The sequence below is a fragment of the Brassica oleracea genome, chromosome C2 (assembly GCF_000695525.1).
Source record: "Brassica oleracea var. oleracea cultivar TO1000 chromosome C2, BOL, whole genome shotgun sequence".
In the NCBI taxonomy this organism is placed as follows: Eukaryota; Viridiplantae; Streptophyta; class Magnoliopsida; order Brassicales; family Brassicaceae; genus Brassica; species Brassica oleracea.
In genome coordinates, this window is record NC_027749.1 from 47,321,920 (window position 1) to 47,335,342 (window position 13,423).

General features: G+C 38.1%; 5 protein-coding genes across 6 annotated transcripts in view; 3 read left to right on the forward strand and 2 right to left on the reverse strand.

Moving 5' to 3' along the window:
- The window catches only part of LOC106325471 (transcription factor bHLH78-like), an 8,468-nt gene extending 6,234 nt beyond the window's left edge, over positions 1–2,234 (forward strand). The window contains exons 2-7 of one of the 2 annotated variants that reach the window (XM_013763520.1): positions 715–858; positions 1,005–1,070; positions 1,162–1,230; positions 1,351–1,428; positions 1,687–1,902; positions 1,990–2,234. In XM_013763520.1, coding sequence (XP_013618974.1) covers positions 715–858; positions 1,005–1,070; positions 1,162–1,230; positions 1,351–1,428; positions 1,687–1,902; positions 1,990–2,088 — 672 coding nt within the window. In that variant the 3' untranslated portion in view covers positions 2,089–2,234. The remainder of the gene's footprint in view (positions 1–714; positions 859–1,004; positions 1,071–1,161; positions 1,231–1,350; positions 1,429–1,686; positions 1,903–1,989) is intronic. The other variant, XM_013763522.1, reaches the window with a different exon arrangement.
- A 1,808-nt stretch (positions 2,235–4,042) lies between these two features.
- Positions 4,043–5,480, reverse strand: LOC106324979 (peptidyl-prolyl cis-trans isomerase FKBP15-2-like). The gene is made up of 6 exons (XM_013762986.1): positions 5,368–5,480; positions 5,178–5,227; positions 4,870–4,932; positions 4,696–4,786; positions 4,506–4,610; positions 4,043–4,392 (listed from the first exon to the last, which is right to left on the reverse strand). The coding sequence occupies exons 1-6, from the start codon at positions 5,444–5,446 to the stop codon at positions 4,295–4,297; spliced, it is 486 nt and encodes a 161-aa protein (XP_013618440.1). The 5' UTR covers positions 5,447–5,480; the 3' UTR covers positions 4,043–4,294.
- Positions 5,481–5,719: 239 nt separating this feature from the next.
- Positions 5,720–7,018, forward strand: LOC106324437 (zinc finger MYM-type protein 1-like). The gene has a single exon (XM_013762403.1). The coding sequence runs from the start codon at positions 5,738–5,740 to the stop codon at positions 7,016–7,018; it is 1,281 nt and encodes a 426-aa protein (XP_013617857.1). The 5' UTR covers positions 5,720–5,737.
- Positions 7,019–7,429: 411 nt separating this feature from the next.
- Positions 7,430–8,946, forward strand: LOC106324438. Its single transcript, XM_013762405.1, has 2 exons — positions 7,430–7,506; positions 7,580–8,946. The coding sequence occupies exons 1-2, from the start codon at positions 7,430–7,432 to the stop codon at positions 8,859–8,861; spliced, it is 1,359 nt and encodes a 452-aa protein (XP_013617859.1). The 3' UTR covers positions 8,862–8,946.
- Positions 8,947–12,569: 3,623 nt separating this feature from the next.
- The window catches only part of LOC106324439, a 1,639-nt gene continuing 785 nt past the window's right edge, over positions 12,570–13,423 (reverse strand). The window contains exons 2-4 of the mRNA XM_013762406.1: positions 13,136–13,337; positions 12,995–13,058; positions 12,570–12,920 (exon numbers count right to left, since the gene is read on the reverse strand). Coding sequence (XP_013617860.1) covers positions 13,194–13,337 — 144 coding nt within the window. The 3' untranslated portion in view covers positions 12,570–12,920; positions 12,995–13,058; positions 13,136–13,193. The remainder of the gene's footprint in view (positions 12,921–12,994; positions 13,059–13,135; positions 13,338–13,423) is intronic.

Here is a 13,423-nt window from a genome sequence, read left to right on the forward strand (position 1 = left end):
GTCACTCCATCGACGAGTCGTCACTCCATCGACGAGTCGTCACTCGACCGACGAGTTCTCACTCGAACTACGAGTCCTCACTTCGATCGACGAGTCCTCACTTCGACCGACGAGTCCTCACTTGACCAACGAGTCCTCACTCGACCGAAGAGTCGTCACTCGACCGTTCTGTCGTCACTCGGCGCAGAGCGTTCTCTCGCAGTCGCCCCTTTTTCTTATTCTCTTCGAGTCGTCTCCATCCGGTTCAAGCTCAGCATAAAGACTTCTCCTAACCCCACTGACGAGTCCACGTCTCGTTTATTCACTAGTTTGTTGACAGTTCTCGTCACTTGACCGACGAGTCGTCATTCGATCGACGAGTCCTCATTTGACCGTTCTGTCGTCACTTCGATCGACGAGTCCTCACTCGACCGACGAGTCCTCACTCGACCGACGAGTCCTCACTTCGACCGACGAGTCCTCACTTGACCAACGAGTCCTCACTCGACCGAAGAGTCGTCACTCGACCGTTCTGTCGTCGGTCGGCGCAGAGCGTTCTCTCGCAGTCGCCCCTTTTTCTTATTCTCTTCGAGTCGTCTCCATCCGGTTCAAGCTCAGCATAAAGACTTCTCCTAACCCCACTGACGAGTCCTCGTCTCGTTTATTCACTAGTTTGTTGACAGTTCTCGGTTCAAACAAAAGTCATAACTTTTTGAATATTTTTTAATTTCTCAGACGGCGGAAGGAAAAGGAGGGAAAAGGAGAAGACAAGACGAAGAAAAAGAAGATAACACAAAAGCACCTGAGCCTCCTAAAGATTACATCCATGTTCGTGCTCGACGAGGCCAGGCCACTGACAGTCACAGTCTTGCCGAAAGAGTATTTAATTAATCAATCTATCTTTTACTTTTATCATTTGCTTTATTTTCAGTAATTAAGGTTTACTTCAAAAAGATTAGTTGTGCTAATTGTATTTTAGCTGAGACTAGAGTTTGGATTTGATTAGTTATTGAATGTGGGATTAGGTTCGGAGGGAGAAGATTGGTGAAAGGATGAAGCTGCTTGAAGATCTTGTTCCTGGGTGCAATAAGGTGAGAGCTTTTGTTTAATTTTAGTTTTGGACTCTGTTGACTAGCAAAATTAAGATAACTAATGGCTTTTTTTTTTTTTATACGATGAAAGGTTACTGGAAAGGCATTGATGCTGGATGAAATTATAAACTATGTACAATCATTGCAAAGACAAGTTGAGGTATTATTATTTGGTTTGCTTCATCTATACTAGTATCTAATTAATTGTTTCATTAGTCACCGAATTTTAATTATTTGCAGTTAAATTTTTTCTAATGTATCTTGTTTTAATAATTGGCAGTTCTTGTCAATGAAGTTATCATCAGTGAACGACACCAGGCTGGAATTTAACGTGGACGCTCTTGTGTCAAAGGATGTTGTAAGTCACCTTAAAGATAACAGCAATTAACAACCATTAATGATGATAATTTGAATTGCTAGTTATCAACTTATCATTTCTTATCCTTTTTCTTTTGCTTGTCATTATGTTAAAAAGATACTTTTTCAATCGGCCCATTAGCGTTAATCCTAATTACTTTTAGTAAACCTTTTCAATTTCTTTTAAAAAGAACCTTTTGTATTTTTCTATTTGAAAAAGTTGCAATCTCATTTTTTAATTTTTGTTAAATGTCTTCAGATGATTCCAACAAGTAGCAACCGGTTGCATGAAGCAGGACTCCAAGCAGAGTCTTTAAGTCATCATAGTTACAATAATAATTCACAATTGCACACTAATGTTTCTTCCTGTAACATGATGCTTCAATCTCCTGTGAACTCACTGGAAACTTCTACCTTAGCCAGCAGCTTCACCCACTTACCAACACTTACCCAATTCACTGACTCAATATCTCAGGTTTTTAAGTTATCCTTTAAATTTTTTTCCCTGTTTCCATTTTTATATAGTCAGATGATTTTAACATACATTTGTGTGTGTTTTCAGTATCAAATGTTTAGCCAAGAAGATTTACAGAGCATTGTAGGGATGGGAGTGGCACATAATCCCAACCATGAATCTCAAAACATGAAAATTGAGCTTTGATCAACCACCTTTATTTTCAAGGTCTCAAGCAAGGAAAAAAGAAAAAAAATTGATGGGCGTACATAACCACGCCAATCTCTGTGATTTATTCCTGTACTCATCACTATACATATACACACATTTATGAAAGTAACCTACTTATGTCATTTTACAATTTATCATTAGGGTTCAATTGTATTGTTATCTTTGGATTCCGTTTGCTTTTCTGATGTGATATTATTGTAGGTTCATAACCTCCACTACAATCCATGATACTTAATTTACAGCAAATTAGGCTAAACAAAAAATATTTTTGTATTTGTATCTACTAGAGTAAGTGATAGGCGATACTAACCCTAACTTGGATCCTACGCAAACTACTCACATGATTATAATTTTCTTGGTATATTGAAATCAGGTGTTCATTTATTTTGTCGAATCAAATGATGTAATCTTAATCATTCTACATGATACAATTTACGACAAAAACTTTCAGAAAAAATATCATGAAACAAAAAGTAACCTTTGCATGATTAATCAAAATCGTAATGATGGACTAAAATCTGATAATCTTATCTCTAGATTGATTAATCAACCACCTACATCTTGAATTTCAGAAAATGGTGTTTAATATTTTGAGTATCATACAATCTTGCCTTGTAAGTTGAATCTGTAATTTCAACCAAACGTGGTTCGTTTATAAGAACACTAATAATCTTGAGTTTATTTATAGTAGCACAAAAGATTAAGTAAAATGATGATAATTATAATTGTTCCAGGATATTATTTTAAGTGTGAAAGGGAATTAAAAATTTAGCGATCGCATGGCTATGGACGATCTGATTCGTGGTCTTGGCTCACAGAATAATGATAAATGGATTAATCACCAACTACATTGAAGTTCATAATTGAAAGTTGATAATTAAAATCTTTGTAAACCTTTTTGCTTGTACATATAAAATACGGATTGGATTATTGAGCATATGAGTAAGTAGGGTGAATTAATTTTTTTAGTTTACTAGTACTCTAATCTTTTTGTGTGCTAACCAACTAGTACTTTAATCTTTTCTATTTAGAAAGCAAAGAAAAAAAGAAGAAGATGCATTGAATGTGGGTGGTCTATATTTTATATACATTTTACTATTGAAGAGTAGTTGCATCTCACTCGGAAATTTTAACGATATTAAAAATTGTTAGGAGTAGTGACAATCTTCATGCATGTGACATGTTTTTTTATCACTAAGATGTTACATAGTGGCTCATCACTTAGTGTAACGTTGAACAAAGGCCTTTTTTTTTGTTTTGGAATATTCTACAATGCTATAATCATGGTCCTTTCCTTTTAATAATACATTATAGCCTACTTATACATTTTCTTAAGATTTATTGGAAGATTTTCTATAGCTTTGGTGACCAAACAATATCTTGAAAATAAAACGTCTCGTTGAAATGTTTGGTTAGATACACTACTTTTGATAGTCAACCAATCACCATAAAACTAGGTCCAAACCATCATCAAACTATCACATACATATATTTTAATCGCAAGATATATAAATACATAAGAGCTTCATTAGTCGTTTTAAAAAAAAATTCAAAATGCACTAAGAGCACAATACTTACTGGAACCATAGACTGTGCCATGGCACTTCCTTAATTGTTATCTTACAATGAATATCAAACACAGTGGACCCGTTTCATTTACATTGCTCTATTTATGTCTTTAGGTTCAAGGGTCTTTAGATACATAGAGATTCTGGGATAAATATAAAAGACAAGCCTTGTGCATTGTTTTGAACTGTAATGTCACTACAAGGTCTGTTTTATTATAAGAGCAAACTCATATAAAACAGTCGCACACACCATGGTTGTTTAAAAATGGTGTAAACAGAAAATTCTAATTACTTCTCTGGTCCAATGTGATTCTTCAAAGTGATAGCTTGTGCTTCCTTTTCAGTACAAACAAGAATAATTATCAGTTCAACAAAGGTCTTTACACGTTTTTTACACATAAACTATTCTTTTAAAACTACTTTCTGTTCTTATTTGAAAGTATTGGGCGCCTAATTTCAGTTGTTCTTTTTTTTTTGTCTATAACTAAAACCAAAAGCCAAACCGAGATGAACATTTAAGTAATAACAACTTATAAGGAAGAAGCCAAACTAAAGCATCCAAAGAAAAAAAAACGTCCATAGAACTTTGTTTCATCTAGAGAATGGAGATCCAGTTACAGCTCGTCATCTTCATCTTCATCTTCTTCTTCTCCAACAGTTGGTTTTCCATTCACCGCAATAAGCTCAGTATCAAAAATCAGTGTTGCACCACCTGAAGTTTGCAAGTTTGTTTTATTAGTTATTAAGTCTGTATTCTTCACAAACATGACAACACTTAACACCTTTTAAAAAGCTTTATAGATGAGAAAAGTGTTTATATTATACCGGGGATAGTAGGAGGAGAGCCTTGTTCACCATATCCAAGTTTAGCAGGTATCTTTAACTTCCTCTTCTCTCCTACACACGCACCTAGCAATCCTTGATCCCAACCTGAAACAATAATTACCATCTAAGAGAGTGCAACAAAAGAAGAGAGAGAATTTTAAAATCCAAAAGCAAAACCATGCACACCAACCTTTGATAACCTGACCACTTCCTAGTTCAAACTCGAACGGATCACCCCTTTCGAAGCTCGAATCAAATACAGTTCCATCAGTAAGTTTCCCCTGCCACATAAACATTAAGTTAAACAACAACAACACAAGAGCGCCTTATGATGAATTTCATGGTAAGATGTGGTCAAACTTACCCTGTAGTGCACCTTGATCCTATCACCCTTGTGAGCCTTAATTTCACACGTTTTTGGCTTAAACTGTGAGAAAAAAAAAAAAAACAAGTGAAGCAGGTGGTAAGAATCAAAGATCAAACTCTCATTATCATCATCATCTCCGAAACAAAGATTGCAAATTTACAATCAAATAAGGCATAAAGGCTTCACATTTATAGATGAGAAAGGTGTTAAAATCTACAAACATTACTATTACATCAAAAAAAGGACATATAACACTACAATCGAGCTTTAACAACAAAATATAGAAAACAGATCGCTCATTTTACCTTAACTCCGATCTGCAATTCAGACACATCTCCCGTCTTCTTGGCGAAACCTATAGATGACAAAACACGAAAACAAAACAGATCCAAATACAAATCATTAAACAGAAGACCTGTAATTAGATTGACAAAAGGAGATCATGCTGTCGCAATTCGTATAATGAGGATCGGAATAAGGTGCAATAAGAAGAACCTTCGAGGGAAATGAGAGAGAAGACGATCAAGAAAAGGGAGTAGTAACGGAGGAGACACATCTTGCTCTTCGCCAACATCGCCGCTCCTCACTTTTGCTTCAGTGTCTTTTAGCTCAGAAAAGATCCGAGTATAGGAAATCTTACTGGACCATAACAGATGGGCCTATGTATAATGGGCTTATTGTGGTTTCGTTCTCCTAAGCCCATCTTGTGCAAAATTAAAATTAAATAACACTTATAAGATTTATTATTACTGATTTACTATTCCCTCACCTTCCATCTTTCTTAATGTACCTACTGAAGATCCGTTGTGCAAAATACTATTCAGTTATTCTTGATTATACTCCCGATATCAGCAACACAGAACAGATGTCCCTGGTCATCCGATGTGTAGATATTTCTGAGACCTCACCAAAGATCGAAGAGTTCTTTTTGACATTTTTGGTAATTAAAGACAAAACTGGTGAAGGTCTTTTTGGCACCCTTCAGGATGTATTGGCTGATTTGGGATTGAGTATTGATGACATTAGAGGGCAAGGCTATGATAATGGGTCAAACATGAAAGGTAAACATAAAGGAGTACAAAAGAGATTGCTGGAAATTAATCCACGAGCAGTTTACACACCGTGTGGTTGCCATAGTTTGAATCTTGCGCTTTCAGATATTGCTTGCTCGTCAGACATAGCAGTATTATTTTTTGGTGTTGTTCAACGCATCTACTGTTTGTTTTCCTCTTCAACAAATAATTGTGATATTTTTAAGGAGATTGTGAATGGTATTACAGTTAAGCCATTTTCACAAACTCGTTGGGAGAGTCGCATCAACAGTATCAAAGCAATACGGTTTCAAGCTCCTAAGATACGAGAAGCACTGTTTTACTTGGCAGATAATAGTGACAATCCGAAAACAAGAAGTGAGGCTGAGTCTCTTGCCATGAGTGATACCCACGGAATTGGAAACTTTGAGTTTGTGTTTGGAATGATTATTTGGTATGAGCTTTTGTTTGTTGTTAACAAAGTAAGCAAGATCCTGCAGTCAGAAGATATGGATATTGATATTGCTATTGCTCAAGTGAAAGGACTTGTTTCTTTTTTTAAGGATTATAGAGAAACAGGCTTTCAAAAATCCAAGAGAGAAGCTGAAAGGATTGCTACTGAAATGGAAATTGATCCTATGTTCTCTAAAAAAGCAAAACGTCCTACTAAAAGAAAACAGTTTTATGGGGAAGAGCCAGATAAAGTTGGAGAAGTTGTGGTGCTAACACCTGAAGAAGATTTTAGGATCAACTACTTCATCAAAATTGTGGATCAAGGTTTGGTTTCTCTGGAGACAAGGTTTGATCAACTTCAAGGTTATGAAAAGACTTTTGGATTCTTATTCGACTTCAAAAAACTGAAGCTAGCTGAAGATGACAAGCTGATGGTTTCTTGTGCTAACCTTGAAGTTTTTCTGAAGCATGGTAATTATTCTGATATTGATGGTGATGATTTGTTTTTGGAGCTGAAGCTTTTGAGAGGGGGTTTGCCTGAAGGTATTACGAAGGCTGCTGGAATATTGGAGTTTTTGAAAAGGAGGGAAAGTTGTTATCCAAACACATGGACATCATATCGTATAATGATGACAATTCATGTTTCCGTTGCCTCAGCATAAAGAAGTTTTTCAAAGCTGAAGCTCATAAAATCAGCATAAAGAAGTTTTTCAAAGCTGAAGCTCATAAAATCAGCATAAAGAAGTTTTTCAAAGCTGAAGCTCATAAAATCAGCATAAAGAAGTTTTTCAAAGCTGAAGCTCATAAAATCAGCATAAAGAAGTTTTTCAAAGCTGAAGCTCATAAAATCAGCATAAAGAAGTTTTTCAAAGCTGAAGCTCATAAAATCAGCATAAAGAAGTTTTTCAAAGCTGAAGCTCATAAAATCAGCATAAAGAAGTTTTTCAAAGCTGAAGCTCATAAAATCAGCATAAAGAAGTTTTTCAAAGCTGAAGCTCATAAAATCGTATCTACGGTCGAGTATGTCACAAGAGAGGCTTAATGGATTGTCAATGTTATCGATTGAAAGGGATATGGCTGAAAAGCTTGATTATACAAACTTGATGAATGAGTTTGCAGGAAGAAATGCAAGAAGAATCATATTTCAGCAGTAATGTAAAGGTTTTCATGTTTTTCAACGTTTTTGTTTAAGACTTTTTATTTAGTTATTTAAAAACAATCAGTATTAATCCACGAGCAGTTTACACACCGTGTGGTTGCCATAGTTTGAATCTTGCGCTTTCAGATATTGCTTGCTCGTCAGACATAGCAGTATTATTTTTTGGTGTTGTTCAACGCATCTACTGTTTGTTTTCCTCTTCAACAAATAATTGTGATATTTTTAAGGAGATTGTGAATGGTATTACAGTTAAGCCATTTTCACAAACTCGTTGGGAGAGTCGCATCAACAGTATCAAAGCAATACGGTTTCAAGCTCCTAAGATACGAGAAGCACTGTTTTACTTGGCAGATAATAGTGACAATCCGAAAACAAGAAGTGAGGCTGAGTCTCTTGCCATGAGTGATACCCACGGAATTGGAAACTTTGAGTTTGTGTTTGGAATGATTATTTGGTATGAGCTTTTGTTTGTTGTTAACAAAGTAAGCAAGATCCTGCAGTCAGAAGATATGGATATTGATATTGCTATTGCTCAAGTGAAAGGACTTGTTTCTTTTTTTAAGGATTATAGAGAAACAGGCTTTCAAAAATCCAAGAGAGAAGCTGAAAGGATTGCTACTGAAATGGAAATTGATCCTATGTTCTCTAAAAAAGCAAAACGTCCTACTAAAAGAAAACAGTTTTATGGGGAAGAGCCAGATAAAGTTGGAGAAGTTGTGGTGCTAACACCTGAAGAAGATTTTAGGATCAACTACTTCATCAAAATTGTGGATCAAGGTTTGGTTTCTCTGGAGACAAGGTTTGATCAACTTCAAGGTTATGAAAAGACTTTTGGATTCTTATTCGACTTCAAAAAACTGAAGCTAGCTGAAGATGACAAGCTGATGGTTTCTTGTGCTAACCTTGAAGTTTTTCTGAAGCATGGTAATTATTCTGATATTGATGGTGATGATTTGTTTTTGGAGCTGAAGCTTTTGAGAGGGGGTTTGCCTGAAGGTATTACGAAGGCTGCTGGAATATTGGAGTTTTTGAAAAGGAGGGAAAGTTGTTATCCAAACACATGGACAGCATATCGTATAATGATGACAATTCCTGTTTCCGTTGCCTCAGCAGAGAGAAGTTTTTCAAATCTGAAACTCATAAAATCGTATCTACGGTCGAGTATGTCACAAGAGAGGCTTAATGGATTGTCAATGTTATCGATTGAAAGGGATATGGCTGAAAAGCTTGATTGTACAAACTTGATGAATGAGTTTGCAGGAAGAAATGCAAGAAGAATCATATTTCAGCAGTACTGTATTGGTTTTCATATTTTTAAATATTTTTGTTTAACACTTTTTATTTAGTTATTTAAAAACAATCAGTTGAAATTTTTTTTTTGAACCAGCCTTTTTTTTTTACTCGCTTCTAGCCACCAAAAAGTCAGGACCGGCTCTGTTAGGAAGATGATATCAATTAAGGATATGTTCAGACTTTAGAGCTTTACGGCAGCAGTAACTAAAAAAAAAAGTGATTAATTTTAGGTTTAATGAGAATTTTCTTTTCGTTTACTTAATTTAACTTTATGTAAAGTAAAAAAAAACTTATTGTGGCTTCAGCGGATCGAACCCGAGACCAGCCACATTTAAATGTTAACACTAAGCCACCATACCACAAAGACACTTACGAAAATGTGGCCGAAATATTTTTATAAATTTGTCGGCCGGAAGCCAGTGCTTGATGGGCTTGGCCCAAGGGCCGGCTCTGCCTATCTGCATACCCAGCGTGGTGTGAAGAATGTGTTTGTATCTACTTTGTTTGGGCACAAATAAATGAAATGCCCATAGTTTTCTCCTTTAAATACACTTACAAGACCAACACTTCTTTTTGTCATCTTTCACACTACTTTTGTCCTTTCTTACAAGACATTGGATTATGTTACACCCTTTTGTTTGATCCTAATAGTTCGAAGTTCTTCGAACCCGTGGAGTAACCAAAGATGTAATTTATGTATCATAATCAGAAGAACATAGCAAACATATTTCAAAGCCAAACATACTTAGGCATGAGAAATCAGAACACAAAATAATGGTAGAAAATAGGAAACAAGTCAGAACCATAAGTAGACAACAAACATGGAACACTGACTTATCTTGATCCCCAATTTTAAAGATCTATCTAATCCTGTGAGAGACAATATGCCTCTTCTAATCTGTTTTCTGAATACTCTCTAGGAACTTAGTTCTAGCAGAAAGGCCACTCGAAAACTGACCTAAGACCGCAACTGTAGCTGTGCTACTTCCAAACTTCTCAATCCCCCTAGAGATCATACAAGTATGCTCAGCTTCTGACACCACAATTATATCCTCATTAACCTGTGGTGCCAATGTCTCCCCAATTTTAAGTGACTTGTGTTTTGTATTATAAAATATTCAACGAGAGAGGATGAGAAAATGAACAAAACCAAAATTCATAAATAATCATTTCATTGGTATAAATTTTCTTTTACATTTGAGTGACTGAAGCAAACTCCAGCAGTCATCAAATTTGTTTCTTTATGACGGAAATAAATATTTCATCTAGGTGAAAAAGTCTATAAGCTGTGGAGAAAATGAAGGATCCTCAGTCGGATGTACCTGTGTTTTGTTGCTCGATCATCAAGGGTTCAAAATGCAAAGATTCTCCGTTGTTTCCCTCGTGCTTGTTGTCTCCCTCGTGCTTGCTGGTATAAGGACTATCGGTGGCATCGCGGCCATAGTCGTTGGAACATTTTGGCTTGGCCCATCTCGAGACGATACTCTCGGTGATACTTGTTGTCGTGATGCATTCCGCTTTCGTCAGCCGGTACCCAAAAAGGTCTTTGGACTTAGCTTAACTGTGGTCCTTCTATCTGCATTCTTACGTGGTCTTCCACGTTTCCTCCCAGGGTTGGCTGTTGAGCCAGGTGCTGCACTTTCGGTATCTCGGGGTGGTGGTAGTGAAATCGTGGGTTCCACGTCTCTCTCTTGTTGCAACCTAGCCGCAGATGTCGAGGCTTGTATGATCCTTGTAGCTGTTTCCTCCACTGTACCGTCCAGCTCACTTACGAGCACGCGTTGTTTCCTTGCTGCACTCTCCGCCGGGTCCGGGCAGTTTATGTATTGGAGAGTAACCTCTCGGAGTTCCTCCATCACCTCCTCCCTGGAAGGGATTGTAGGGTCCGGGGGAAAATCCACCTCATTCAGATTTCGTCCCACTGAGGCTCTAGGGGGTTGAAATGGAGCGCTTGGAGGAGTAGCTTCTTGGGCAAGTAACGGAGATCTTGCTCTCCATTGTTTTGTGGCCCTATTGCTTCTTTCAATATGATTTCCACTTTCCTGTTCCTCGTCAGCTGGAATGTTCAGCGGTGATTTTGCTCGCCATTGAAGGATTGGAGAGACACGGTTCCTTGTACTGTGGTTATTCCGTCCCGGAACCTCACCGTAATTGTTGAGTCGGTGTCTCGTATATGGGGGAGAAGAGTATTCCCTCTCGTCGTTATCTCTATCATGTTCCTTACTACGAGCATGGTCGTGTGGCAGCCTCGGAGCGATTTTGTTTTTCGGTCCTGTTGGGCGAAGGACTGCCGTTGAGACTCTGTTTCCAAACGGCTTTCCATGTCGATCCAGACGTTGTTGATAAGGTCTGTTATCACTTTCCGGCGCTGTTGTTGGGATCCAAGGACCAGGGTGAGAGGAAATGGGTATTGTCTGACGATGAGTGATTCCCTCAGCATTAGAGTCAGTCTGGTGTGTGGTTACGAGGGTGGGTCTCTCCGGATAGTGAGACTGCAAATGAGATAAGCGGTAGCAATTAGAGGAATGGTTACCCAAATACTCATAGTGAAGTGAGATAATGCTCTCTTTGCCTGAGTCGAAGTCCATGGCTGCTTCCATTATCAGCGGTTTTAAACCATCCACCATTACCCGGACTCGTGCTGAAGTTCTCGTAACCTCATAGGTTTCGAGTTCTCCCAATTCCAAGCCAACGTTACGTACTACCTTTTCATGCCAGTAGTGAAGAGGAATCCCTCTAAGTGAGATCCAAAAAGGAATTTGCGAGGGAAAGTTTGATGAAATGATCGGTTCCCAGCGTTGAACAATTATAATCCAGGTTCCATTTCTTTGCCAAATACGGTAAGACAGAGCTCATCTTCTGTTCCTTTGGGTTCGTTAAGCGGCCGACAAGTGTGAGTAGATTCTCCTTGATGAGTTCCGATGGGTCGAAGGCCGGTGCGCGCATACGGAGTCTTGGTGGTCCTGAGGGGTTGCCTACGACGGCTTTACCCTTTTCTTCTGCCGAGAATCTCCGATTCATTGTCGAGAAGAGACGCTAGTAGATGCTCTGTTTCTAGCGAGGTGTTGGTTATGGAGTCCTTGAAACCTGGTGTGGATTAATGACGGTGGGGCAGCGTTTCTTGTATTTTGCGGTGGCTAGGATGGTACGAATGATGACGGAGCTTGGTATTGCCTGTGGTAGAATTGATATAGCGTAACTCTACCGTCCGACTAGAGGAGTTCCGTCGACCCTAGTGGTGAGCGCAAAGTTCAAGTCCGTGCAAACCGTCGGAGCTTCATCGGAGCGCAAACGGTCGAGATTACCATCGAAAACCAGGCGGTGGTGTCGTAAAGTCTCCGCCCTCCGGCGGTTTGGGGGTCGGGGTCCGTCGTGTAAAGCAGGGTTTCTTTTGAAGAAACTTCTACAAGTGGAAAAGAGAACTAGGTAGGTGAGATGTCAGGCGGTGGCCAGAAAGTCAACTTTCCAAAAGGGTGACAAAAACCGATCGGGAAACGGGAAGCGAGGAACTATGGACCGGGAGACAAAAACCCCTTTGGTTTTCGTGCCTGAGAGCGTTTATACTTTAGTGCCTGAGATCTTTGAGATTCACCTTAAGTTAAGAGTGTATGTTAAGAAACATCTAATTTTAGTTGTCCAATGGTTGTTTCTTAAGTTAAGGGTTCTTAAAAAAAAATTATGATTGAAAATAAAAGGAAGAACATGAAAGAAACAAAACAAGACACAAGAAAATAAGACAAAACAAAACAAGACACAACATGTGAAAAATCTAATTCTAAAACAATTCCGAAGGGTAGCAAGAACACAAACATACATAATAATCAAGAACAAGACACAACAAATCTGACAGAGACAAAACAAGAATACAAACACATATAAAAAACCCCTATGCAATAGAGAACAACGAGATAAGAAGAAGCAAAAACTCACAGAAAATTGGGGTTTAGATCTCAACACTTTGATTTTTACACCTTTCCCATCAGGTCCAACAGAGATTAGATCATCCTTGCATGAGACAGAACCTCCTAGTGATTGAGGATTTCTATCTCCTTGTTTGCTCCATCTTCTGAGATTTTGATTTTCTCCACTTGACAACCAACTGCCTCCAGCACCTGCATTGGGTTTGAACAATCTTCAAATCAAGTTCAGTCTGAATCTGAAAATGAATGATATACAACAAAATTACCATTGCTGCACGATGGGACTGATGGTGTCGAGTCTTCTCTGATCTCAAGTTCCCTCACTCGCTTCTGCGCATTGAACAAGGACAACATGAGCTGGACAAGAGAAACAAGACAAGATCCAATGCATGAACAGTGAGACTAACCTTTAGTTTATCAATCTTTTCCAAAGCTTTTTCAAGTTTCTCACACAATAAGAAGTTTCTACACGGGTTGCAAAACCACCTGTTGAGTATTGGTTTTAATACCTCTGATTTTAATAAGCAAGTGTTTGTTCGTTGATATTTCTTGAAGAGCCTCCCACCTCTTTACTTTGTCCTTGGCAAGTTGCTTCATACATTGACGCACCTGAGAAGAAACACGACAAAAAGATATTATTTCATATTTCTAATAATCAAATGGTCTAGTATGTAAGCTTGGTTTGAATCAATCAA